This window comes from Rhopilema esculentum, chromosome 11, assembly GCF_057945365.1.
Source record: "Rhopilema esculentum isolate cy_ngs chromosome 11, ASM5794536v1, whole genome shotgun sequence".
Taxonomy (NCBI): Eukaryota; Metazoa; Cnidaria; class Scyphozoa; order Rhizostomeae; family Rhizostomatidae; genus Rhopilema; species Rhopilema esculentum.
Genome location: NC_142825.1, coordinates 9,572,051 through 9,597,891, shown reverse-complemented (window position 1 = coordinate 9,597,891; position 25,841 = coordinate 9,572,051). Strand labels below are relative to the sequence as shown.

The 25,841-nt window shown below is 36.9% G+C and overlaps 1 protein-coding gene across 1 annotated transcript in view; it reads right to left on the bottom strand.

Annotated features, from left to right (window-relative positions):
* The window catches only part of LOC135694042 (uncharacterized), a 68,187-nt gene extending 42,981 nt beyond the window's left edge, over positions 1-25,206 (bottom strand). Inside the window, exons 1-6 of the mRNA XM_065212683.2 lie at positions 24,967-25,206; positions 24,469-24,587; positions 18,870-18,948; positions 16,764-16,852; positions 8,607-8,689; positions 6,616-6,676 (exon numbers count right to left, since the gene is read on the bottom strand). Of these exons, the coding sequence (XP_065068755.2) occupies positions 6,616-6,676; positions 8,607-8,689; positions 16,764-16,852; positions 18,870-18,948; positions 24,469-24,587; positions 24,967-25,027 (492 nt within the window). The 5' untranslated portion in view covers positions 25,028-25,206. The remainder of the gene's footprint in view (positions 1-6,615; positions 6,677-8,606; positions 8,690-16,763; positions 16,853-18,869; positions 18,949-24,468; positions 24,588-24,966) is intronic.
* Between the last annotated feature and the right edge of the window lie 635 nt (positions 25,207-25,841).

The following is a 25,841-nucleotide window of genomic DNA, read 5'->3' as shown; positions in this document are numbered from 1 at the left end:
TACAAAAACCAAGACGTTACTAATATGGCTATCTCCTTTCAAATTCAATTCCGATGCATTATAATTACCACGGTTTAGTTAACTAAATGTAAGATCTGTATATTCCTTAATAGAATTTCGGCTGAATTAGGCTTTGTAATAGACAGACTTTTTAATGATAATGATGTTACGTCTGAAGCAGCATTTTACACAAAAACTTGACAGTATTGCACTTTTGAAACATATCGTGGCTTTATGTCACATGCAAGGTAGTAGTTAATGAGGAAGATCAATGAGTTCTGGATTTGGGGGAGGGGGGAAAAGAACTACTGAAAGGAGAGTTACAAGAAACTATAACAAAAGTCTTTTAAATATAACTTATGAAATTAAACGAGAGCAGCCCACAGAGTGGTATAAATAAAATAAGGTATAATGAGTCATGAATACATTCAACTCTTTCTGTGGCATAACAAAATGTGAGTGCTATTTTTTTAAATTTCAATGCAAACCGGAGAGTGCACCTTACGGGGGGTGCATATTACCCCTGATAGAGGAGAGCCCAAAAGGGATGAAGCCCAGGCAGTGGGCTGTTGGTCTTAATATACACTGATCTGATGGAAAGAGGGGGGCATACGCCTCGAACCCCTTCTGGATGTGGCCCTGCAGAGCTACTTGGGTATAATGTATTATCAGCTCATGGATCCAACATATTACTTCAAGGTTGTCTGTCGAAGAAATTACAAATCAAACGAATAAGTGTAAGGATTTTATGGATTATGTTTTCGAATGAATTATGCTTGCTGTAGCCCCCGTCTGTCAACAAAGATGGAAAGATAAAGAAAGCATGGTATAAAAACTTGACACGGCATTAACATTGAGGAAATTTGAACAGGAAGAGTTAAAAATATTTCTTGACAAATCAAAGTAAATGTTGTATTCAAATTGTTTCCGGGCAGTGGATAATGTACAAAATACTCAAAAGCACTGAACTGTGCGAACTAAAAAAAGGAAAAAAAACATTTGTGGGAAAATGTCTTGGCAAGTTCTTTGTTCCAAAGTTTATCTTTTTCTTCCTACAATTTCATGCATCAGGCAGCATATGACAGATTGAAACCAAATTAACTCCCATAAAAGATTTTGAAAAACACAACAGCAGCTTCATTCATGAAAAGATGCTGTTACAAAATTGTTACAAGGTCTCAAAGCAAGATATTAATCCTGCCCTTCCAAACATTTCTCTATGTTTCCAACTACTAGAGAGTTTGCAACTTTATTGCCAGTGCAAGGAAAAAATAATCATTTTCGCTGATCCAATTATCTGGGCGACTGGCTTTAATCTGGGTCTATCATGACGAATCTGAGCGTACAATGATATCTTTGTCTTTAAACTTTAATCCAATCGAAAATAACCTTACAATAGTGATAGTTTCGTTGAAGGCAGGTCAGAATTCTTGGAATATCTAGACAAACTAGCGTTTACAAGTCAATATACTATTTCAATCAACATCCGGCTTGTAACTAATTGAATAAACAACAGACAACTGAGAACTTTTATCATTCAAATCCAACAGTATATTAAGATATTCCTGTCACCCGGGCTTCGATCGGAGGAATGGACCCTAAGACCCCGTTCACTCTAGCACGGATCCAAATGGATCCGTACCCAAACTAGCACAGATAGGCTTTTCGTTTACACTGGACCTGCTGGATCCGTACTCATTTGGGTCTGCTATCTGGACCTGCGTGGGATCGCTTTCCAACGTGTACTCACTTGGATCCGTTCCCGTTTAGGTCTAGTGTAAACGGCTGGAACCGAATCAAACCCAGCACACTTCAGGCCCCGTTCACACGGGAACGCAATCGTTCCGTTCCGTTCTTCTCCGTTCCGAAAAGCGGAACGCTCAGGGGTTGTGTTCACACAGGAACGCTTCAAACGACATCGTTCCGTTCCAAAAAGTGGAACGATAAAATAAGTGATACGAAAAGTGGAACGGTACGCAATCGTTCCGTTCCGTTCCCGTGTGAACGCGCAGAACTGGTCCAGAAAATGGAACGATAAGAGTTTCGCCCTTGGCGCATGCGTCTGTGTTGTTGTTGAGGGAAGGAAAAGGTGACAATAATAAACTCAGCGAAGAAAATGGAGGATTTCAAAAACACCATTGGGCTGAATCTCGCCGTTAATCCATTTAAAAGATTCAACACCATTCTGCAAACATTGAAACTCCTTCCTTTTAGGGTTGGCTTCAATTTTCCCACGAGCTTGCTTATTTTGGGGCGCTTTTGTATTCTCCATTTATTCAAATTGTTTAAAAAATTTAGAGATAGCTCAGAGATAAATCGAAATGATGAAATCTATCTCCATTATGGACATGCGCATTAAAAATCATTTGCGTATTTTGGCGCGCAAATTGCAGAACGGAACGATTGCGTTCCCGTCTGAACATAAACAAAAATCGATACGCAATCGTTCCGTTACCGTGTGAACAGTATACTTTTTCGTTCCAGAAACTGGAACAAAAATGGAACGGAACGTGGGGCCTCAGATACGAGGCATGAAATTTTCTCCTTAAGAGGCCAATTGTTTACAAACAGAAAGTTCTTCTTATACTCAAAATGTAAGTGTTATGTTTTAATTCCTGGCTGCAGTATATTGCTTTTCTATGTGCTCAACACAGGATTCGTTAGTTGAGACTAGCTTTGGTTATATCTAAACAATGTAGCCTGGGACTAGGCCTACATCATAACATTCAACAACATCAAAATAGAAAATCCACTTCTGGGAAATCAGATTATGAGAAGTTGGTCAAATGAAAAATGACAAGAAAAGTTCAATGAAAAATAGGAAAACAGACTTTAAACAAAGTTTCTTTTCCCAAAACACGTAATAAAGATTGGATGAAAAATGTATCTAAAGTTAACAAAAGATTTGTTCACGTTATCGAAATGTCAAGAAATGTCAATATCGAATTACTTTCGAATAATAAACGTACTGTAAAAACTATTTGTTACTTCTTGTTTGGTGTGTGCTTTTCTAGATGCGGCGTTTAAAAGAGGGCGGCCTCGATCAGAGGGCGGCGCTCTTCACAAATGAAGGTGTGGCGTTCAATAGAGGGCGGCGTTTATCAGAGTGCGGCGTTCAGTAGAGGAAAACGGTACTTGGTCATCTTCAGCACAACTCTCAACGCATAACGTTATAATGAAAGAAATCCTAATTGACCCCTACATACCACACTGAACACACACAAAAATCTGAGTGGGGGTACGTTTTAAGTTCCAATATTGTTCTCCTTGATAGCATGCCTTTTCAGTATAACTTTGCGTGTTGAGTTTCTTTTATGGTATCGTTGAAACCTCTCATACCTTTAGGCATCTTTTATGCTTCTTTGAGTTTTCTGATGCTATTAGGTAGGACTGGTGCATCGGCTATTAGTGGGGAAAAGAAGCTTTTCCTGTCCATTCCCTCCCATTTATCAACCATATTTGGGGGTTATTGTGTAACTTCCCTTAGTAACCCCTATATGGTAGGTTGAGCGATTGGCGCCGATGCACCAACGGCCCAACTCGCTCTCGATGATGTGGGAACGTAGCCTCATGACTGACCTTTCTGATGTCAATGGCAGTTTTTCTGAGGGAGCTTTATGCCCTTCATGTTGCATTGGTATTTCATTCCCGAGTAAGTAAATTAAATGAAAGAAATCCTAACTGACCACTACATACCACACTGAACACACACAAAAATCTGAGTGGGGGTACGTTTTAAGTTCCAATATTGTTCTCCTTGATAGCAACCCTGTCCCAAATCAACGATATTACATATGCCTCTTTGACAGCAACTACAAAGGGGTCAAAAAGACCTGCAGAAATAACCAACGACGAATAAGTTGTATGGAAAAAGGGGAGGGGCAAATCACTTCTCTGAAATCCCGTACATCATTCGTAGAAATCCTTATGTTTTATCTAAAAAATACCTGGAATATAGGGGCTGGGGCTGCATTATAGCATTCAGGCTCCATTTAGGCAATTTTATCCTAAATGAAGCAATAGTTTTGGACAAGATCCATACTAAGCCCCAACCACCCACTCACCCCCACCCCGTAAATACGAACTTTCTGTTCCCCCCTTACCTATGTATATGGATACAAGTTCTTCAAAAAACGAGCAAAGAAATAACAACGTTTCTCGAGACGAAAATAAATAATTGATAAAACCAAGATAAAATAAGTTCTGTTAATTTGTCTTGATAAAACTTGTTCGATTATGAGTACGGAGGGCGTGGTACAGGCTGGCTTTCACGCGTTCAGTGATTGGATGGCCGAACAGTTCTTCTGCACCAAATGAAACAAACAAACAAACGAACAAAGAAGAATTTTGAGGATATATGTAAAAAACTATGTGCATCTATGTTCCTTAACAAGTAAAAAGTTGTCTGGGTCAGTTGATTTGATCATTTAATCAAAATCACGGTCATACAGGCAAGTGAATCGAAGATGGTCCTTTCTTGAAACAAATAATACAGTTACACATACATACGATCCAAACTAATTGATCACAAAATTAAAAATGTATTTGAAAAACTTTACCTATATCATTCATCCTGGCGAAGTGATTTGGCAAATTAATTTAGCAAGAAATTTCACAGTTATAACCCGCACACTTCTATCCAACTGTGAGATTTTTGTTACCAAATAGCAATCAATACAGAAAGAGATGTCAGGATTCTTCTAGCGCAAGTAGGATTCGTCTAGCTTTGAAAATGCATGAAAACGTGGGTTCCCTTTTTTAAATTCTACGGAAGACAGCTTTATGTAGAGATTATACTTCGTTTAGGAACCAAGAAAACGGTTGAAGCTAATCAGGATGAAGGAAGCTGCAACTTTTACTTGCAGACCAAGTTATTAATAAAACTTAATTTAAACGAGCAGCATTCGAACATTTATATAGCAATGGTTATGTGTTCTAGAATAAAGAAAATTATACATTTGAAAATAACAAATAGAAATAAGTCATCCTGATAAATGTCATTATTGAGTCATGATAGCAAATAGTCCTAACGTTATAATTTAAATAATTGATAAGCTTTAGTCTTCCAACAAAGTCCGGGTGGACATTCCGTACGCTCGGTAGCTTGCAGGTGCTGTGTCATTAAAATTCATATTTGGGGTATTAACATAAGTAAATTAACATTATGTGGATTTAGCTTATGTAAATTGAACAAATTTAAATTTACACACTTGTTAAAAAATTTGAGACTTTTGAAGTTGGTTATGAGGAAATGCTGAGGCTGTTCAAGAATTTATGTTGTTTGTGTCTTGAGTTTTATGCCAACCAGCCAGACCGAAAGGAAAACCTCCCCAAACAATGAGTTTTAAATCGTGTATATTATTATACACGCGTCTCTTTTGATATAAATAGGAAAGTAGAAGCCCATAACATATGAGCTAAGAGCATCAACTGCCTATGAATAGGATAAAAAAGTCTGGGGCAGAAGGATTACAAGCGACCGCCTGAGGTACAAAAATTCTTTCTTTAAACTTCATCGAAAATTAATACAAACGAAGTTTAATAGTAACGACCGACCCACCCTAAGAAATAGATAAACATTAAATTAAATAAGTACCACAAAGGATTAAATATAATCTCCTCGTTTTTTCATCAAAGCAAAGTTATTATTCGAGCTTAAAAAATGTCATGAACCTAGAGTAGTTTGCGACCTAGGCCCTAAATAAAGATAACTGTGTTAATGTTGTCATTGTGTCGCTATTATTGATGACAGAATAGAGCCCATTGGTCCTTGGCTTAGGATCTCATTTGGTTGAAGCGTAAAAGAAGCAAAATCAAAATCCAGGTTGACAAATTAAAAAATAAAGAAAAAATAAGACCTTATTATCCAGTTGTGAAAGATTTGTATAGAAAATGGCCAATTTACAGCTGCTAGAGGCTGAAGAAGTCTAGTATAAAAAAGAACTTTCACCGACAGACCACTAAGCTAATATACAGTAATATGTCTAAAATGCTAAATCGAAAACAGCAAGTCTCTTGAAAAAGCTAGCCTCCGAAGAAATAAATGAACTTCAATATAGTATGCTTTAATAAACCAAGTAGGTTTAAAACAGACGAAATATGAAAGGCCAATAGTGACAGCACAACGGAAGGCCAAAACTGGACAAGACTCGATAGAGTGTTTAATGGAAGAGTTTGAGAATCGAAAAAAGATTTGGAATAAATACCTTCATGAAAAAAATCAGAACCGTTCAAAAGTTGTAGTAGACTTATTATAATTGTTATGTGCGTTTGAAAGGCCAAGCTCTGTTGACGTTTTAAAGCACTGAATCTTGTCCCTATAGCTTTGCTTGAGGGTTAAGAGCAGCTCATGCTGAAATGCTTAACAGAATAGAAATAGAACTCTCTGATTGGCTATTCAACTTAATGTTAACAAACCAAAACTCCTTTCGTTGCAAAATCTGCCCTTGCTAATAGAAGCAGGAAAACAAGCGAATGAGCCAAACTTCATTACAGACTAGCAAGAAGTCCAAGCACATTAACATCTAAATGGAGTAACGACTTGCTTTTAATACCAATCGAAACGAAAGATGCGACGAATGCTGAAACAAGTATTGCAAAAAATTCATGGCCTACCTTCTCACTAACAGTAAGCAAGGATTCATGGCTTCGCCAGCTGACAAGACGTGCTTGCTCCCTGAAAGCGACGGCAAACAATCAATATTCTTAAAAAATTGCTGGCTATTGCGCATAACACCACAGTAAATAAATTTTTAAATAGAACGAAGGACCTCTTACTGCAAGTAGAAGGGTGAGCTCAGAATACGATCACTCCTAGCATCCTTTGTCTACCACTGTTGCTATTTATTAACCATCTTTTAAATGATTTGAGGCTTAATAAAAATCTTTAACTTATGCACTTTGGAACGTTCAGACAAGTCTGTTTATGGAAGGCCCTGATTATGAATCCTGTTCTGCTTTAGGAGGAGAAAAATTGCAAACCTTGGCCAATAGGGGCAACGTACCGAAATTGATTCTATTTCAAAAAGGATTATGAAGCCTGATTTTAGATATTGGGAAGTTAATGTTACCCTCTAAAAATAATAAATAAGGGCTAATTTTTTCAAAAAGATACTCGAGGAGAAATTTATTTAGAGGTCACAGTTGATTGTAGTGGTCACAATCCTCTCCAGACAAAGAAGCATTAAAGTTTACAAAGCCTTCCTCGCGTACTCGAGGAAAGGGACTATTTCACTGGGACGATTGGTAGTAGCATGGCTAGGAATTATCTCTACCTAGAAACTGTATTATAAAAACAAGTAACGAAGGCCTTATTCCTTTATACCATAAGGTCCTTGCAAGGGTGTTATGTGATAAAAAAATAAGGTGGCTTTTGATATAGCATTTAAAGGTGCAGTGAAGTGAAAATTATGAAATCTGTAAAAACTTATTTTTTGCGTTGTCTAGGGTCAGAAAAAATGGACAAGTTTTCTTTTTCATTCAAATTTGATGTAAATTGCACAAAACGGCCATCCAAAGTATGACCATGACGAAAACTTTTGCTGAGAGTTCGTACTTCCATTGTGACGTCACACAGGGTATAGCACCTTGATAGCCTCCGATGGACTTAGCTTCGTTGAACGAATCATCATCAATTTCGTGACTACCTTTACTTCTATGTCTTTTATCTGCGTTTTTACCCCGGAAAGAGTTAGCACTTGGTATTTGTCAGGGTTAGCATGTAAGAAGTTATCTCCATACCATTTACACATCTCTACCATATTGTTGTTGATAGCCTTCTTTACATCTGTAGGTGTTTCTTTTGCGATATATAATTGATGGTTATCATCTGCGTACATTGACAAGTTACAGCTCAATGTGTCATGACATAGATCATTTTGGTAAATGTTCCATAATAATGGACCTAGTGAAGATCCTTGTGGACATCCCCTGGTTGATTTCATCCAATGACTTCGCGTTTCACCAATTTTCACTCTGTTTTTGCGATTCTCGAAATAATATTTCATCATATCTATGGCATTCTTGCTAAGGCCATATATTTCCATTTTCTTTAGCAGTAGTGGAGGGTAAAGAGAGTCAAATGCTTTACATATATCGGTAGACAATACTCCAACTATCTGCTTCTTATCAACTGCCTCTTTCCAGTTCTCTACCAACGTGAGTAGTGTCGTTTCTGTACTGTGGCCCTTCCTGTAGGCTGTGATACTGTCACTTAAGTAGGGTTTGATCCCTGGATGGGAGCACCTAAAACACTAAGAATTCACAGGATGGGAGCACCTAAAACACTAAGTTGTCTACCATCTCCATTTGATCTTCATGTTGTACATGTAATGTACTAGCCTGTAATCAATCTATATGTCATCATCTCTGTATCATGTTCGTAATGTACTGCTGTCACTATGCTTTGTACTCTGTTGTTGTTGATTGATTTTAACCAGATTCGTGTATTATAAGTAATTGTAATTAACAATGTAAGTTAGTCGTGATTCAGAATATGATGAATACAGGCGTATAAACCAGTGTCTTTTATTAGCGTTAACGCTACATACATAATTCAACTAAGGAAACTAAACTTTGGACGCATAGTGTAACGTTACAGTTCTTACCCACTATCTTCTCTGTCACGTGTACCAATCTTACTGGTGCTTCCTGTCCTTCGCAGATAGGGTATAGGCAGCTTCTTGCTTAACTAAAACGAAAAAAGAATTTCACACTTGAAATTAACAAACATACGACAACTAACCAGTCAACCAACCAAAATCCACCTATTTCAACCAACCAATCAACTTTTATACTTGAACCAACCAACCACTTCAACCAAAACACCCACTTTAACCAAACACCCACTTTAACCAAACACCCACTTTAACCAAACACCCACTTTAACCAAACACCCACTTTAACCAAACAACCACTTTAACAAAACAACCACCTCAAATAAATACCCACTTAAACCCAAAAACCACTTCAACCAAACAACCACTTCAACCAAACACTCACTTTAACCAGGCAACCGCTTCAACCAAACACTCACTTTAACCAGGCAACCAAAAACCCACTCAACGAACTAAATAACTTCAGGTGGCGAATAAATTTTCTTACAAAATTATACTTGTTTAGTAGCACTGCGAGTAGTGCGTCTAGATAACTGATATAATTAAGATATCAATTAAATCGTACTGTCATTGCCACAAAAAAGTATCCACGAATCCCTATAATTAAGATATCAATTAAATTCTACTGTCATTGCCTACCCAAGTCAGATCTATATCACAGTTACAGGCGGTGACGCGTGTCTTTTGAAATGGTTAAGACATTAAAACTAGTCTTCTTCAAAGGAACGTTAGGGGTTTACAGAGTGACAAACTGATGAAGTCATAAAGATCTATTTTTATAATTTTCAGTTTTGACAACTTTAACAGAAAGAACAGGGTGAAAATTGCGTGAAAAATCAGCTAAAACTATTGCATGTGTTTGTGATGTAGCCAATAAAATATTTGCTTTTGCTAAAGGATTCACAAGTTACTTTGATCTTGGTTCCGTAGAACCTGTGCCAAATTACGGTGGCTTTTCCTTTAAACTGTATGCCAGAATTTCACTCTTTTATGCATTTCAAGTAAAAGGTTTCATAATAGCACCGTTTTATAATAGTTTCCTTCCATTTCCCCTTAGCAACATTCAAACTGAAAGCGTTCTTGTGAAACTGTTAAGGCTAGTTTTGAAATTTTCGTTTTGGTTGAATACCATCTGATGAAGGGCCATGAAAATGCGTCATCAATTTTGATATTTAAATTTCCGAGTTTGCTTTGGGGCGGTTAATGATATCTATATAAACCCTGTTGATAATCATTTTATGGTGCATCCAAGTGCTGAGGCTTCACAAACCTGCATTGATGTAGGTAAGATAACAGATGTCATTTGTAATCTTATAGGTAATTTCCTCGAGCTGATCAATGTTAATTGGTCAGAAAGCAATATCTATTATGCCTCTCTATTTCAATGTTACTTTCTTTTCCTCAGATGATTTGATAGGAAAAGCCTGTACTCGTGTGGCCAATCTCAGGCGATCTGAAACAAATCATGTAAATGTGAAATAGATTGTGCACATTTCGAGGAATTTTGTGGTATATTTCCAGGTTAAAAGGAAAAACCCAAAACTTGTAGAAACAAATTTTGTGACGTCAACACTATGCCACTCTGTCCTCATCTATCAAAAAGTTGCCATCGGGAATTTTCTGGTATCTGCTATCACTAGTATCATCCAATGTTTAAAGGCCTAACGACAAAAAAGTGAATGCAAATATGAAATTGCATTTACAAAACATAAAACAAACAAATAATATTTTATATTTCGAAGTCGCCGTTTCTCGAAGTTTAATTTTTCTTACTCAATGTTTTTCTTGAAGATATTTTGCAAAAATTCAGCTATTGCATAAATTTATGATCTCAACTGAAGGAGATTCAATGAAGATTCGCTACGTATGTATATAAAAGGAACAATCGCTGCAAGTATCTTTTGTCTTAATTCGTAAACAAGAATCAGGAACCTCTCTAGAGTTTCGCCTCTGTCAATGGACGAGACGTTAACCCAGCACAGGACAATTCAATTGATTCCCCACACGACATGCAGGGTCCTTCTAAACCAGATTTTATGATCTCCTCTGACCCAAGCTAGAAGTTTGTTACGGCAGTCCAGTAGACCAGGTAGCAACCCCCCTGGATATGCCCATTATGCTAGCCTAAAATCTTATTTTCCTCACGCAAAACTTGGAGACTGCGAAGCCAAGTGAAGGATAGCCTTTGGCTAGATCCCGCAGAAATAAGTCCGCCAATACGGCTTTGCCCAGCATGCTTAAAACTACGGATATCGCGTCTTTGATGCTTAAAGTATAATAAAAAAGCAGGTATACAGGATGGCAGCTTGGTGAGAGCTTATACATTCGGATTTGCTTGTCATTTCTAAGCACGAGATTAATTCATAAGTGTGAATTAGAGTACGAACTAAAAACGGAAAGGATGCTGCTATTCAGGCTATTAAGCTGTACAAAATGCAGGCCATTTGGATATTTCTATATCATGGACTGCGTTTACCAGCATATCTCGTTTTTGTTTTATCATGTATTAACATCCTTTGACAGTACTAGATTTTTAAAGCATCATGACTAAAGACACTTTGCAGAGAAAGAACAGGCCAAAATGGGAAGCTAGAAGACCATAGGGTAGTCTGTGTTGAAAACATATACCTAGTCATGGATTAAGATAGGCAAGAAGAGAGTGTTCCATACCTATAGAGAGCATTACCATTTGAGTCCAAGGGTTAAAATAACTGTCTACAAAATAACGGGCTGTTCCTTTTTATGTTTAGATGGGAACCTTGGGTAACATGAAAAATACACTTTATGTGCTTGCCATTGGCCTATTTCGATGCAAAACTTGGTATATATTCTCTAACTTTACATTTTTAATCAATATTCTGAAGTTCAAGATTAGTTTTAGACATTTCAAACTAGAATTTAAGTGTGCTTTAAAATGTTTGCTTTTTCAACCTATTTTTTACCCATTTTAGTGTTTTATACCTGTGCGGGAATGACGCGCGCTCGTGGTAGCCAAGGCTATCTTTCTTGAAGGAGCTTACATAAAAGAAGTCTTCATCGTTCTCAAGCTCCAATTCACATTGGATCTCTTCAATCAGGAAGTTTTTATAGAAATTTTGCAAACGGCGACCCAAATCTGCTTCCTTAGAGAAAATATCACAAGGTTCTCCCTGCTATCTGTTTATTATAAATCATCCAGCAGTAAAATGGTAAAAATCGAATGCCGAAAACAGATAACTCCTATTTAAAGGTTTTTGCTTAACCGGCATGCTTTGCGACTATAATTTCAATAAAGCAGTTTCAATCCTGGAATTAGTTTACATACAATACTCATTTTGCTTCTGAAGGTTCCTTACTGTTAGCAATTTCAGCTTGATCAAAATATTTTTTTTTCTCAAATTATTGAGATTCAAATATTTTTTAAATAAAGTATTCAAGCCTTGATAGCAACATAAACATGTGCTAGACACTTTTTTTATAAGAATAACGTCTATAAGAATACTGAGGCTCAAAATGTCTAAAATTTAATAATAAATTAAGAATAATGCCAGGATCAACTCATCAAGACTAAAAATTTTCCCTAATCTGAGTTTTCTCCCAAAGCAAAACAACTGTCACTTTGACATTTATGATGAAGCAACACATCAAAAAAGATTTAATTTAATTCTTTGATTGTAAGGCGAATTTACACTTGTGTTGGGCAAGAATGATTTAAGAATAATCTTAGGGTCAAAATCGAAAATTTTTAAGAATAATGAGGCTCGGCAAAAAATTAGGTATTCATATAAAAAAGAACTGTGTACTGTGAAAGTGTTTGCAGACCAAAAATTGTAGCAATTTGAGCAATTCTAGTTGAAAAATGAAAGGTATGGACTAAAATACCCTGGGTACCAGCGCCACAAAAGTTCGTGCAGGGAAATAGACTAAAATGAATATCCGCAGAGTCCATTAGAACTTAAGAATCAAAATAATAGAACTTTTTTATATTGATAATGTTTCGGTCCGCAGACATTATCTTAAGCCAGTCCTAACTAGAGAGTTGAAAGCTCCCGTGGCTGATAACAACCTGACGCCACTAAAATAGTAATATTGATATCAAGTGAGATTCAATGCTGGGGCCCTTGAAAAATAATATTTCCAATTTAATATAAGATTTGACTGCTCAACTAAGAGACGGCTCGATTAATAAATGTCATGTGAAGGGTTGTTGCTATCAATGCAAATAACACCACCACATCTCATTCCTCAAAGGGCCTAAGTAGTATCATAACTTGGCTACAAGCAAGACAAAAGAAATAAACTGCCTCTTGATTTGTCAGGAGTGCAGGGTACCGAACTCGTTAAAGATTGTAATGCTCAACCTTAACAAAATTGTTCCAGGCTCCCACTGTCTTGGCACACCATCACAGATTGAAAAATCGAAAAACCATCATTGCTCTCCCATTTAAAAAAACAAAACTAAACTGACAGGAGCAAAAATTTACAGCCTAGTAAAGACTGAACCCAGGTACTAATACTACACGACATAAATGTACTTTGCGGACTAGCTCAATGGAACGAACTAAAAAAAAATTTTATCATTAGTATATGAAAATACAAAAATTAAACGAGTACAAAATCAATATACAACCTTGATTTATGCCAAGGAGTACAAAGTAAAAGACGTTTGTTTATTTATGCAATTACTGTTATCAGCTGAAATGTTTCGTAAAAAACACATATAAATATTATTGATAAAACTTCGGCCTTGGCTAGGCAATTTTTTCATTTAACTTTATTTTTATGAAATAAAAATGTATGCCTGTCCGTTTTAGCACAAAACCAAAAAAGCAATAATGCTATAATTGATCGGGTCCAACCCATATAAATAAATATTATGTTATGGCACTGATTGGTCAACTATACCGGTCTTCTATACTGATTGGTCAACCGAATTTGGCACTGATTGGTCAACTATACCGGTCTTGTGCTTGCGTTTTTCTGATTGGCCTATTTCGAAACAAATGGGTATATATTTTTCATCGTGTTCTTTCGGACCCTTATTCTGGCGTTTTATGCTCTGAGGAGTGTCAGAAGAAAAAGCTTTTAGTGTGTTGTATAATGTTTGCTTTTTTCAAAGCCATTTTCAAATTCTGTATCGCAAAAAATTGTTCATATTATGTTAGTATGCCATCTAAAACGTTCGTTCACCCGCTTTCAACTTTGGGCATATTCACACTCTCTCGACATGCCACTGGCACTAACTCACTTAAAATTTGTCGATTAAAGCTCCATATTCTTTATTCTTGAAACAGCAATATTGGGAAATGATAAAAAAGGTCTAGGCATCTTTTAAACAAGGCGCACCTGGAATCAGCAATTAATATTAACAGAAATCGAGTACCGAAGTGATCACGTTACAAAATTCAATTTTTAGAATTTTCCACTTTTAATCCCATAACCTGAAATAGCATCATGAAATGCCTCTAAATATGCAAAATCAGTAGAATCTGTTAAAAAGTGGAGGAGATGTGGCCACTTGAGCACAGGGTCTCGCTTCATCAAACCTCTGTAATTTCGTTTTGTTCATAACTCTATGAACCAGGCCAAAATAACAGTAACCGTTAGTAAACTTTAAGTCTTTCATTGGCCATATCTCACCCAATTTTGAATAAATCTATCTGATTTTGCAAAATGAGAAGCTTTTTATGCCGTTCTTTCAGATCATATGGTCAAAATTAAGAAATTCTAAATATAGATTTTTAATGACGTCACACTTCGGTACTCTATTAAGCAGAAAGCGAAAATCATATTCAAATCCTGGCTATAGAAATAAAGGAGACAAGGCATTAAGAAGAGCTTAACTTCTTTCAAATAAAAGACTTCTTTTTAGAGAGGAAACGGAATGTCCAGCGAAGAAGGCTGATCAAGATATCCTGTTAGGAAAGAAAAGTGAATCTTATTGTCTATATGGATATCTCGCAGAGACTCGCAGAACTACCCGAAGTTTAAGGTCAACGAACTGAAATTGTAGTAGAATAAGAAGTGCTTTCAGAAAAGCAAAGGCCATAATTTTAAATAAGCTTGGAAACAAAAAAACCATTTGTTTATGCGCATAAATTTTGCTAATTTAACGTATGTTTGTGCTTTTCAAGGTTGTTGGAATCTTACATCAGAAATGTTGCTCAATACACTCTACACTAGAAGTAATGCAGCGATAAAAATTCTGAAAACGAAATGGCCACGAAAAGAAATTCTGAGAACAATGGGGGACAGACTGCCTTTGATCATATTTAAAAAAAGTTTTCAATCATACTCTGGCTAGTAAATCAAAACTTTAAAAGACTGTCCTAAAAAAATCAATGAAAACAGACCCCTTTAATCAAATACAACTTTATCTTCATAATTATACCGTAAAAGCTCTGTTAAGTCCTCCCTCTCTATTAAGCCCCCCTCTCTATTAAGCCCCCCGTATCAAGCAAAAACATTATATAAGCCTCCCTATCTATTAAGCCCCCCCCCCCCTCTTTAGCCTTTGATGTCAAACATAGAAAACATTCACATTTAGAGGGTTTCTTGACGGGTGTGATGATGATAAGATCGTGTGCATTAAATACGGCCAGTGTAAAGACTTACTTGTACGACTTGTAGTCAGTCAATATATGTTTTGGAGTTGTCCAAGGGTTACCAGTTTATTCTGGTGACATTGATGAAGGTGATTGATTAATTAAACTTTCAAAGCTGCTAGCAAAGTTTTTTGAGAACATTTGTAGGCCATTTTCATAACAAATAATGGCCAAGGTATTTTTAAAACATTTTTTGCTTCAAACTTTCAATAAGCCCCCTCTCTCTAATAAACCCCCTCTTTTTTAAGCCTCCCCCTCAAGGACTGAAAAAACAATAAGCTACCGGGGGCTTAATAGAGCTTTTATGGTAAGTAAAAAAAATGCTTTGACGTATCAGTAACCCTCAACGCCAATTATAAGAAAAGATAACAAAAGGTTCTGCAAGAAATAGCAAGAAATGCAGACAAGATGCCATAAACCACATGAAGAATCTATCTAGAGAAAAATTTGAGGCATTTTCTCAAACCGAACGCAGGCTGGGATACGAATTGTTAGGTTTTGTTAACAGCATAACAGCATCTCATTATCTCTTTGAAGAAAATCTCGCAGATATCCCGCAAATTTCAAACGGCACAATTTTGCTAGCCGTTCTCAATTCCCTAGGAAAAGGAACTTATTTGGGGCATCTCCTGAAAAACAAGCGGACGTTTTCAGTACTTAACAGTTAGCAACCAAGTCACACCCTTGCCAAAATTTCAGATCCTACAAGAGCGGGTAAGTTATTACAACGATTGCTTAAATCAACTGTGTTTTGAGAGGGCCCTAAAAATCCAATAAACCTTGTACTGTAATGCTTAAAAATAAGAACCTGTACTAAAAAATAAAAAACAGCACCTTAAGATAAGGTTATAAATGAAAATCTTGACGAAATTAATATTGAATGAATAAATTATGTAATTGATTGAAGTGTTTAGCGTTAACAAGATGCATTGCTGGCAGTTAGACAACATTTGCATTTTTTTCAGAGTAGGCTCAAAAAATTAATGACAATTCCTAATGGCAGCTGCTGAGGTCACAGGATAGAAAGTGGATTAGCTAAGGGCTTATAGGTGATTTTTCCGTGCATTCTTCAGTATCGAGGAAGAAGAAACACACAAATGAAATTGATGCTTCCAGCCTCTCTGAAGGATTGGCCTCGAGTTGGATCTAAACTCATGTTCACAATAATTTCATACTTTATTTTGCTGTAAACGCAATTATCTAATGCAACAAATCTTATGTGTGAAACCACTAATATAACAAACTAATCTAAAAATTGGTGAAGCACTTCCCTATTTTCCCGGTTTTCACCAGGAGGGACTGAAGCCCCAGAGCCCAACCCCCCCCCCCCCCTCCCGGAGTTTACGCCTATGTTAGACAAGGTGATGTAACTCTAATGAATTCGAGACATGATCTCATTTGTTCAAAGCTAATCGAAGCCATTTTCTTGTTCGAGATATAAGAAAATTGAAGAACCTCTCTAAGAGAACTGTCAAGGCAGTAGAAGAGAAGGGAACATCATTTACTGGTTGCTTCAAAAATAGCATTAAAGATTTAGCTATGCAGACACTGAGTACTAACTTACAAACTGTTTGAATGCGTTGGTTCCAGAGCCGTCAGCAACATCATGAACATTTGGGGCGCTGCTTCTTCGGCTTTCTAAAAAGCTCCCAGCTACAAGAAAATAACATTTCCATCACTAAAAGTAAACCAAAAAGTCTGCTTGTGCAATAAAACAGTCTTTTATTTCAACTGGCAAGAAATGATGACAGTCAATGTATTATGATGCTGGCGACAAAAGTTGTTTCATTCAGAAAAAAATAACCAACAAGACGATCTAATCACTTCTTTTGATTATTTGATGCATACAGAGCACCCCTGCAGGGTAACAGCAAATGGACTTTTACCAACCCTTTTATATACATTGAAAACTTTCACAACAGTTACAAAATTCAGTCTTCCAAATCCAAATCAAAATCCAAAATTCAAAACCAACCAATGCGAATGGGACAGTGGAGTGGCACTTCTACATTTGATCGAAAATAGACTCTGACTTAGAAGCTTGTGCATGTGAAACGATTGCTGAGTGGAAATACCCCTTTACGTGCGATGCTGGTGGTTAAACCAAAGGGTCCTTAACTTGTTACTTGAGGCCACTGAAAATTTTTGGAGGGGCAACGTTTGAGACAGCACTCTTAAGGATTGTCCGCCCCTAAAAAGTTATAATAAAAAGGGTGCTGTGATAGTAAAATCCAGCCTGAAAAGGGCACTTACTTCACCTGAAAGGACACTTGTATAATCTGAAGGAGAGGGGGGGAGGCACGGTACCCCTCATGTCCCGGTATCTACGTCCAGATTGGTTAGCGATATTTAACAATTCTGCATATGATTCTCCATTTTGTCTCACAAATTTCGGGACCTAATATTTTCTAGCCACCAAAACAAACATTTCTTTCAGTCCTTTAAGATACCTACACAATTTCTTATAATTTCATATAACAGCGCATCATTTGATTGAACTTGATTCCACAATCGTTAAGGCGAATCAAAATTCCATCGAGAAAAAGTAGTGTGGCGGAGTATTGACGTAATAAAAATCATTTTTAGAATTTTTGGATTTAGAACATAAAGCCCAAAATAACACCACAAAACGCCTATTTGCATATTTCTTGAAATATGGCCACATAGGTCTTCGCTTCCTTTCCAAAACCACTGTAATTTGGCCCTGGTTCTAAAACTTATAAACCAGACGTGGCTTTGGCATTGATTCAGGCCTGGCAAGGAGATGCGATCGAGCTCCATCAAGCGCCTCCACACGCACCTAGAAAGTTCTAGTAGCATGACTGATCGAGCACCTAGCGTGTTTATGCTGTCTAAAAACTGAATGCGAAAAAAAGGTGCAAATGATGATATTTGATGATGCTCAATCGAGTGCCTAGAAAGTTGAAGGTGCTCAGTTTGTCAAGCACCTGCTTTTTGCTCCTTACCAGGCCTGCATTGATAGGGAGAAACTTAAAAGCAGCAAATAACGGTTGCATGAAACTGTCATAAAATATGATTTTAAATGCAGTTCGTGATCTGAAATCATTAGGAGCTTATTTACAAGGAATTGAAAAGAGCGATGATAATTCCAAATCTGTCTTATTACATACTATATTATATTATGATAATTACAAGGGGCTATAGCAATGAACAGAAAAATTGAATAAAGAAGAATTTGAGTTTCAGGCGTATCGGGCTGTACACTGAATAGCCTGTAATGGAAATTATGTTAACAGCCTATATTGTCTCTGGCAGGTCATATCGAATAAGGAATTAGAAAAATTTAATGTAAGACTTGGAAGAACGAGTTCCAAGCAATTGGTGTCCGTGGAGGCTACAATAGACCATCTCGGAGTTCGCGACGACATGAAACAAGTGGGGCAAAAGCCGCAACAAAATACAATAGCGACCTATAAAAACCAGATTTGTAAAATGCTCTGTAGCTCAAACAAGATCCATTGTTAATCAACCAAATTCAGTATTTTTCTCTAATCTAAAGAAGTTTCATGACCGAAATAGATGGAAGAGCAGCCTCTATTCATCATGAATTTTTCTCTAGTTTGGCCCTGTTGAGGGATTGGAACTAAGTAATACCATCATGGCGTCATGAATTCCGAGATGGTGTTTCCATGCAAAAAGAAACACATACCACTTCTTGACTTATGAAACCGTATCTTGGGCTTGGTGTGCTCGACTTCATCTTCTGAGTCGAAATTGTTTGAAAATGTCTGGAAGAGATGCGGAAAGGATCTGTCAATCTTTTTTATTAGGAGAGAATGTTCAGCAACGTAAATAGATAATTTATTCTATATTAAAGATAAAGAGAATGAATAAAAATAAAGAAAACTATAGCACTCACTCAAAGGATAAGTTGAATAATATTGACAAGTTGGAAATCGAGTCTCATTTTCTTTTTTTTCCCTAGTTTTCATTTTCTCTAGACCTCGTTAATTTTACAAGCAATAAAACTTTTATAAAAGTTAAGGTATAGATATAGACTTATAATCAGGTTATTGCGGCCATTCTCTATCCTGAGGCCGTAATTTCTTTGATATGCTAAAAGTCCTGAGTTTACACAAAAGATTTAACAGTATACTTAACGCATATAAAGATAAAAGTACAAACTAGCGTTAAAAAGCCCTTGTCAGAGAAAGCCATTTATTGAGACCAAAAAAACTGTAAGCAGGGCTAAATGACTTTTTGTGGGCCTGGAAACGATAACCGTAAGCAAAATTTGCCTGTACAATAAATTTTGCCTGCGTACGACATCCCTATATGTCTCGGGCCATTTCACATGCTTAGATTGCAATAGTATCCAGTATACTTGTTTTGCAAGTCACATTTCTGAATCAATCTTCATTTCTATCAAAGGAGATAATATTTATACAGAGATAAACACACATTTTTAGGGCAAACTCTACTTGTAACGGGTGATCTGTGTAAGACCCAAAGAGATCGGAATATAATAAAACACAGTGTTTCAATCTCTTTGGTAGTACGAAAAAGGCAGTGATTTCAAAAGAAAAGCTTTAAGCCAATAAAGGGAAAATTGAACAATTAAAATATTACAGATAAAATAAATGAAATATTAGACAAATGAAATATTCAACTGATCTTTCTTAAGGCAGCTTCGACCCTTTCTTAAGGAAGCTTCGAAACAATTTTTAGAAAGCTGTGCGAAATGTTTGATGCATTCCCATGGGTTATCTAGGTATGAGTGAACCAGAATATGGGCTTTTAAAGAACCAGGGCTTTTAAAGAGACTTGGACTGTGTGAGATGAGCCTTATCCAAACGCTTATAAATTAGCTTAATATTTTTTATTTTCTCAAATACTAAGTATGATTGAAAATTACCTCGATGGTAAAGCATAAGTGTACTCATTTAAATTCAAAACTAATAAAAATTCAATTTAGAAGATGAGCTCCTCCCAACTACTACAGCCCAGAGCTAGAACTACGAGTCTCTTTTTAGAAACAAAGTAACCGTGAATTTCTATTGTACTTGAAACTTTATTTCTAGAAAAAAATGCTTTATGAATGGAAAGCTCTTCGGTCAGGTTGTAGGGACTTTGTTCATGGCTGACAATGAATCATGAGCATATTTTTGACAAAACAAGAGCACATTTTGTTCTAGACCAATCAGCGAGTTTGTTTACAAAATGTCATTAGCCAATCCCCTGCCTCCATTTCGAGCTTGATTTTTCAATATTTCAAACCAAAACACAGCTGCTGTGGAGAAAAACCTACCCCCATACTTTTGCCCGGGAAAAAAATTTACATTCTTCTACGAAGAAGATTTTTTAAACTTACTTTCTAGAGTAATATTTTGGTACGAATCTAGGAGCCCTAAACAGGAACACAAACGGTTGGTAAAATATCTGCAGTGAAACATTACCTATTTTCTACCTCGGCCCTACCGCCAAAAATGCCCACCCCCTAATTTATTTCTTATGAAGTTTTCGTTAATTAAACAAGGAATTTTTTTTAAGATTTGAGTTACCTGATATTTTGCGCAAACAAATCACCCAGCCATCACCTGGGAATATTGTATTTTCTAAACAAAACTAGGCTTTATGATTGCCTTTTCCTTCCTCTACTGTTAGAACACAGGGTTCCCATTCATTGCAGGACATCACATGACAATTGCATCATTGCGCTGCAATTGCATCAGCTTCTGTAAATTGTATTATTCTTAGGGTATAAAAGGGGTGGCTTTATAGTTAGGTTGAGTCTTGCCGTAAGCTTTGTCGAACTCAGTGTACCTTGTCGCTAGCTTGTAGAATTGTGTTTGCCGTTACATTGTCGCCGTTAGCCGTTTAAGATATTTTTAGTCGTTTGCCGTGAACTGATGAATTAGAAGAAGTGTATAGAGAATTGGATAACAGTTTTTGCCGTATTTATCGTGTACGTTTCTGCGAACGACCTACGAACTCACATTTGTAAAACCCCCTTTTTAAGTGGTTTTACACTACACTACCGCACGGGATGCCTAGGCCCTTTCTGAACCTCCATCGATTTTGACCCACGACAGGAATGCCCTTTCTCGTAAAAGGAATGTTCTTTAGATTTAAGCCAACAAGCACTTTTTGAAATGGCTCTTTGCCCTAAGCTGGGAAAACTTAAAATTTTGGAAAAAGCACATTGAGCTATACCTACTACTGTACACTAGATGAGCCAAACTTTGTACTGTACACAACAAACCGGCAGTTCTGCCGCAAAATGTTTTTAACTAACCTAATTAAAAAGGCTGTGACCAGTTGCATAAGAGTTCATGACTGTTTAGATGGGGAATAATGAACGATCTATATAGGTAGAGTAACAAATATATGAAAGTTTTCTATTTACAAACATTAGCAACAATTGCGAAAGCACGGAAATTGGGCTACGATGACAGGTGTGCACTGTGCCTAGAAGTACCTCTGTATTTGCAATAAAATAAGCTTTTCTTTGCACAACCTCGTAAGATTTCCAGAAAGTGAACTCGCATATACTTAACATTATGCTTCGGTGTCTAAGACTGCTCATTTTCCTCTGTGTTATTCAAGAAATATTATTCGATAATAACACAACAGCTAAGTTTAGCTTGCGATATATTATAGACAATGAACAAGGTTTTATCTTTCCCGTATCAACAACAGTCAATGGCGAAGAAATTTGTCAAAGAAGGACCAGGCGCGTTCAAAGAAATGGATGATACCAATGGCATAATTTCTGTCCTTATGCTACCATTTGAAGGTTATTGTCAAAAAACACTACCATTTGAGGGTACTTTTTTAACATTTTAGCTTTGGCCCTGATTGACCCTGATTGGACCCTCCTGTTAGGCCATAATGAGAGTGGCCCCCCTCCCCGGGGTTAAATTGCACCAGAAAACTAAGTTTGAATCCGATTCACTTATAGTTGAATCCATATAAGTTATAGCTAGCATGGTTTTAAAATTTCTGATAAATACCCAAGAGAGGAGTAAGTACAGGTTACCTTGGTTCAAACATTTCTGTGGTTTGGGGGTCTTTTTTAAATGAGGTCTGCATCTCATCCTATGCAGCCTGCACAGTTGTATACACTCTTATTTATTTATAAGAACAATTTTATAAGAACACGAGCCTCAAAATTGGTCAAAAGGTTAGAACAAATTATGAACAAGCTGGGGCTGAGCTACTTACTGTAAAATGTAAGTTTGAACAATTTTTTTGCCACCTAGGGGTTCTTATTTGATGAATTTTCAAACTTGTCGTTAAATAAGGGATATCTTGTTCAATTTGTTGGCAAAGGAGGCCAGAACACCTTCCGAAAGCGCAATGGCTAACAATCGCTCTGCTTACACCCTATTAATTTAAAAACAAATTAAGATCAATCCAACTTCAGGTTCTTATGAAAATTAAGAACAGTTAGTCTTAACTGAAATTTACTGGTAATTATAAAAAAAGAGTGCACCACTTTTCATGCTTTCCTTAAAATGCAGAATTCGTCCATTTTTAAGGTTGAGAGGCTGTAAGAAAGTCAGGGCTGTAAGAATCTAAATATTTGTGAATCTTGCAAATTGTGGTAGAAGCATGAAGCGTCGTAGAGATACACAGTTTGTTACGATAAAAAAGTATGATGCAGGCCTCTTCAAAAAATGTCCCTAAATGCCATTTTTAAAATGGGGTACTAGATCCCAACCTTTACAATGGTTACTAGAAAACAGAGCTGTGATTTGCGAAATTGGAACTAAAAAACAGTGCTGTGAATTGCGAAATCACTTACAGACTAATAGCATAAAAGTTTCCTACGAGGAAATTATCACGAAATGTGTAAGGGTAGGCTTCCAGTTCTCCTTCGAATGGCGCCTCGATGTTTTAATAATGAGTTTCTATACAGTGCAGACAGTGGTCTACGTACCCAAATCGATAACTGCCTTGCAAAGGATACCGAGTTTTCACCCCAGGCCCACCTTTCCTATTGTTCTCACAACCCCCTTTGTACCTGGACTTATTTGGAAGATTGTTTTTAAACCTCAAAAAAATTTAGAAAAAGATTTCAATCAAATAAGCCCAAAATCAAGAGTACCCAGGGCGTTGCCCCTGGTCAATAAAATGAAACCATTTTTGCTCCAAGACCCCTCAGTTCCAAAACAGAAGCGATCAACCTTAAACCTTTTGAATTACTTCAACCGTATTTTTACCAAAAACATACCCGCCATTTACTTGCCCAACTATGCCAATAATACGCTATGGGCCCTGTGAATCTTGATTTTATCATTCTGCTTTCAAACCAAGCTATAGGGTTCTGGAACTTCTAGTTTGCAAAATAAGAATTTGGATTTGTAACTTGAAATTCGGCCCTTACTTTCTTAAATTGCGTCAGCATCCATATGTTATTTGTGATAAAAATGTACAAATCTCACGGTGAGTTATTCAGTATTCTTCTTTAACCCAGGGACGGATTTTAGCGGCATGGATTGGAGGGGGTATCAGATAATGATTGGATCTTGGTGCCACACCCGTCAGGTGACTGGAAAATAATGGAAACGCCCCTTCTTTTACCGAATCGAAGCAAAATTTAAATACGAACACAAAAATATGGGGACGGGGGTGTCACACCCCCACAGCCCCCACCGGCCAATCTGCCCCTGCTTTACTTTTGGACAAGGTATGAAACCAGTTAAGGCGTTCGGTGCATTGATCCTTTGTGGTTTAGCTGTGAGAAGCAATTTGAATGGCACCTGTTGACATGATTGCCTCTGAATGTAAGCAGTTAACCACAAACTCTGCTCACAAGAACACAGATCAGCGGCCTAGGGTCAATAGCAAAACATTTATCATTTGATTTTTGACACTCTTTGGCTCTAAATTGTACCAAAGAGCGAGTTCAATTTTCAATCAAACTGCGGGCCAAGTTTAGACGAGGTTCTAATTGTTTAAAACACTAACCATTTAGATTATTGTCGTGGACGGGGAGCAACAGTACAACTAATCAACTGAAGCAAAAATTAGAAATCAAATCTATAATTGAATACTTAATGTTATTCTTATTATCACTGCCTTTCTGTGGAAATAATTAATAACTAACTTATCTCAAAGCCCTTCTGTGTAATGATGGTCGCAGCTGGCACCATCTGAATCCCCGGAGCTTTTCTTGTTTGATAAGAGTCGCCTTGGCTGTCCTCAGAAAATCAACTCAAAAAAGGCTTGCACAATCTGCACTGTTTCGACAGCCCGTCGACATTTAGTTTGAAATATAAACAAATTCTAGGTTGAGAACTCACCTCTCCATCAGAATCCTCGGCATGGAGGAAGAATTGTCTGCGATTTGAATAAATAACACAATATTTCTGTTTCCATTCGAAGACTTGTAGATTTGCTTCCCCACTCTTTAGCACAGAGTCTAGTTTGTGTAAATAAAATAAAACTGAATCGTAATCAATGAACTGCTTATGTTGTGATCGCCTGTCATCCAAACATGATTTTCATAACACGACTTAACTAATGGGTTCTAAGATGACGAACCTTTGTTGTGAAAAAGAACTTTCGAACCCAACAATTTATAATAATAACATAATACGTTAACAGTGATCTATGCGTTAGAAAAAGTTATAGAAACATGTCAACTTATCGTAGAATTCACAAGCAGTGGCATCGAAAGAGGCCTAGTTTCAATATATTATCTATTTCAGAAAAATTAAGTGATTCTTCAGGGTAAAACGAAAATGGATCAAAACAATGCATGAAATAACTAAGAATTTCTAAGGTGTGAAAGTATTGACCTGTTGCTTGCAGCCATCCACTATGCAGCACGCTGCCTTCGCTTTGGCAAAGAAACTCCATCAAATAAACTTTAATTCGTATGACATGCTTGCATACACAGTTCCCTGGTGATCTTCAAGTGTAACTTCTTACTAAACCGAGCATTTTGTATGCACAGAGTTTCGAAAGATTGTGTTATTATTTACTCATTTCCAGCATCTTGCTTACATGCAACATATCAAACAGACAAGCCGGAAGTCAGCTGACCATCCACTTCCTGCTTTCTCGAACAAAGGAAAGCCATAAGAGGAAGTGGTATTGCTTTGTAGGTTTTTAATATTGTTTGGTGTCAAGCCCTTATCGAAAGTCAGATTCGAAAAGCTAACGCATTGAAAGCATTATGTTATTATCATTCAGCATACGAAGGATCAGTGAGTACTTTTGGGGTCTGCAGCGAAATCGAAGCTAAAAATTGTCATAGCAACCAAGTGCTGACCTGTACCTGAGTAATATAGCGCAATGTGTCGGATCCTTATCAAATTGTATTGTCTGGCTGGCTTGTGTGTACAGAACAAGGGCCAAATGCAAAGCATGAGTTGACTTGAGTCTTTCCGTATTTGCCCAACACTTTCAGGAATAACGTGACCGCAGATTCACTCTTTTTAGATCGCAATTGACGCAAATTTAGCTAAGGGAAGTTTAATGTTTTCGGAAAGGCATTACAACAAAGCCTTGTTTTAAATAATTACTAAAAGAATTATTCTCCAGTCCAGGCCCAGCCCACACCTCCCACACGCCCTCTACCAAATGATAGTTTCAAGAATTCGTGGTTACACTTTTTTTTTATAAGAACAAGTAAAGTTAAGTTCAGGCTGACTGCTCTTAATTTTCTTAA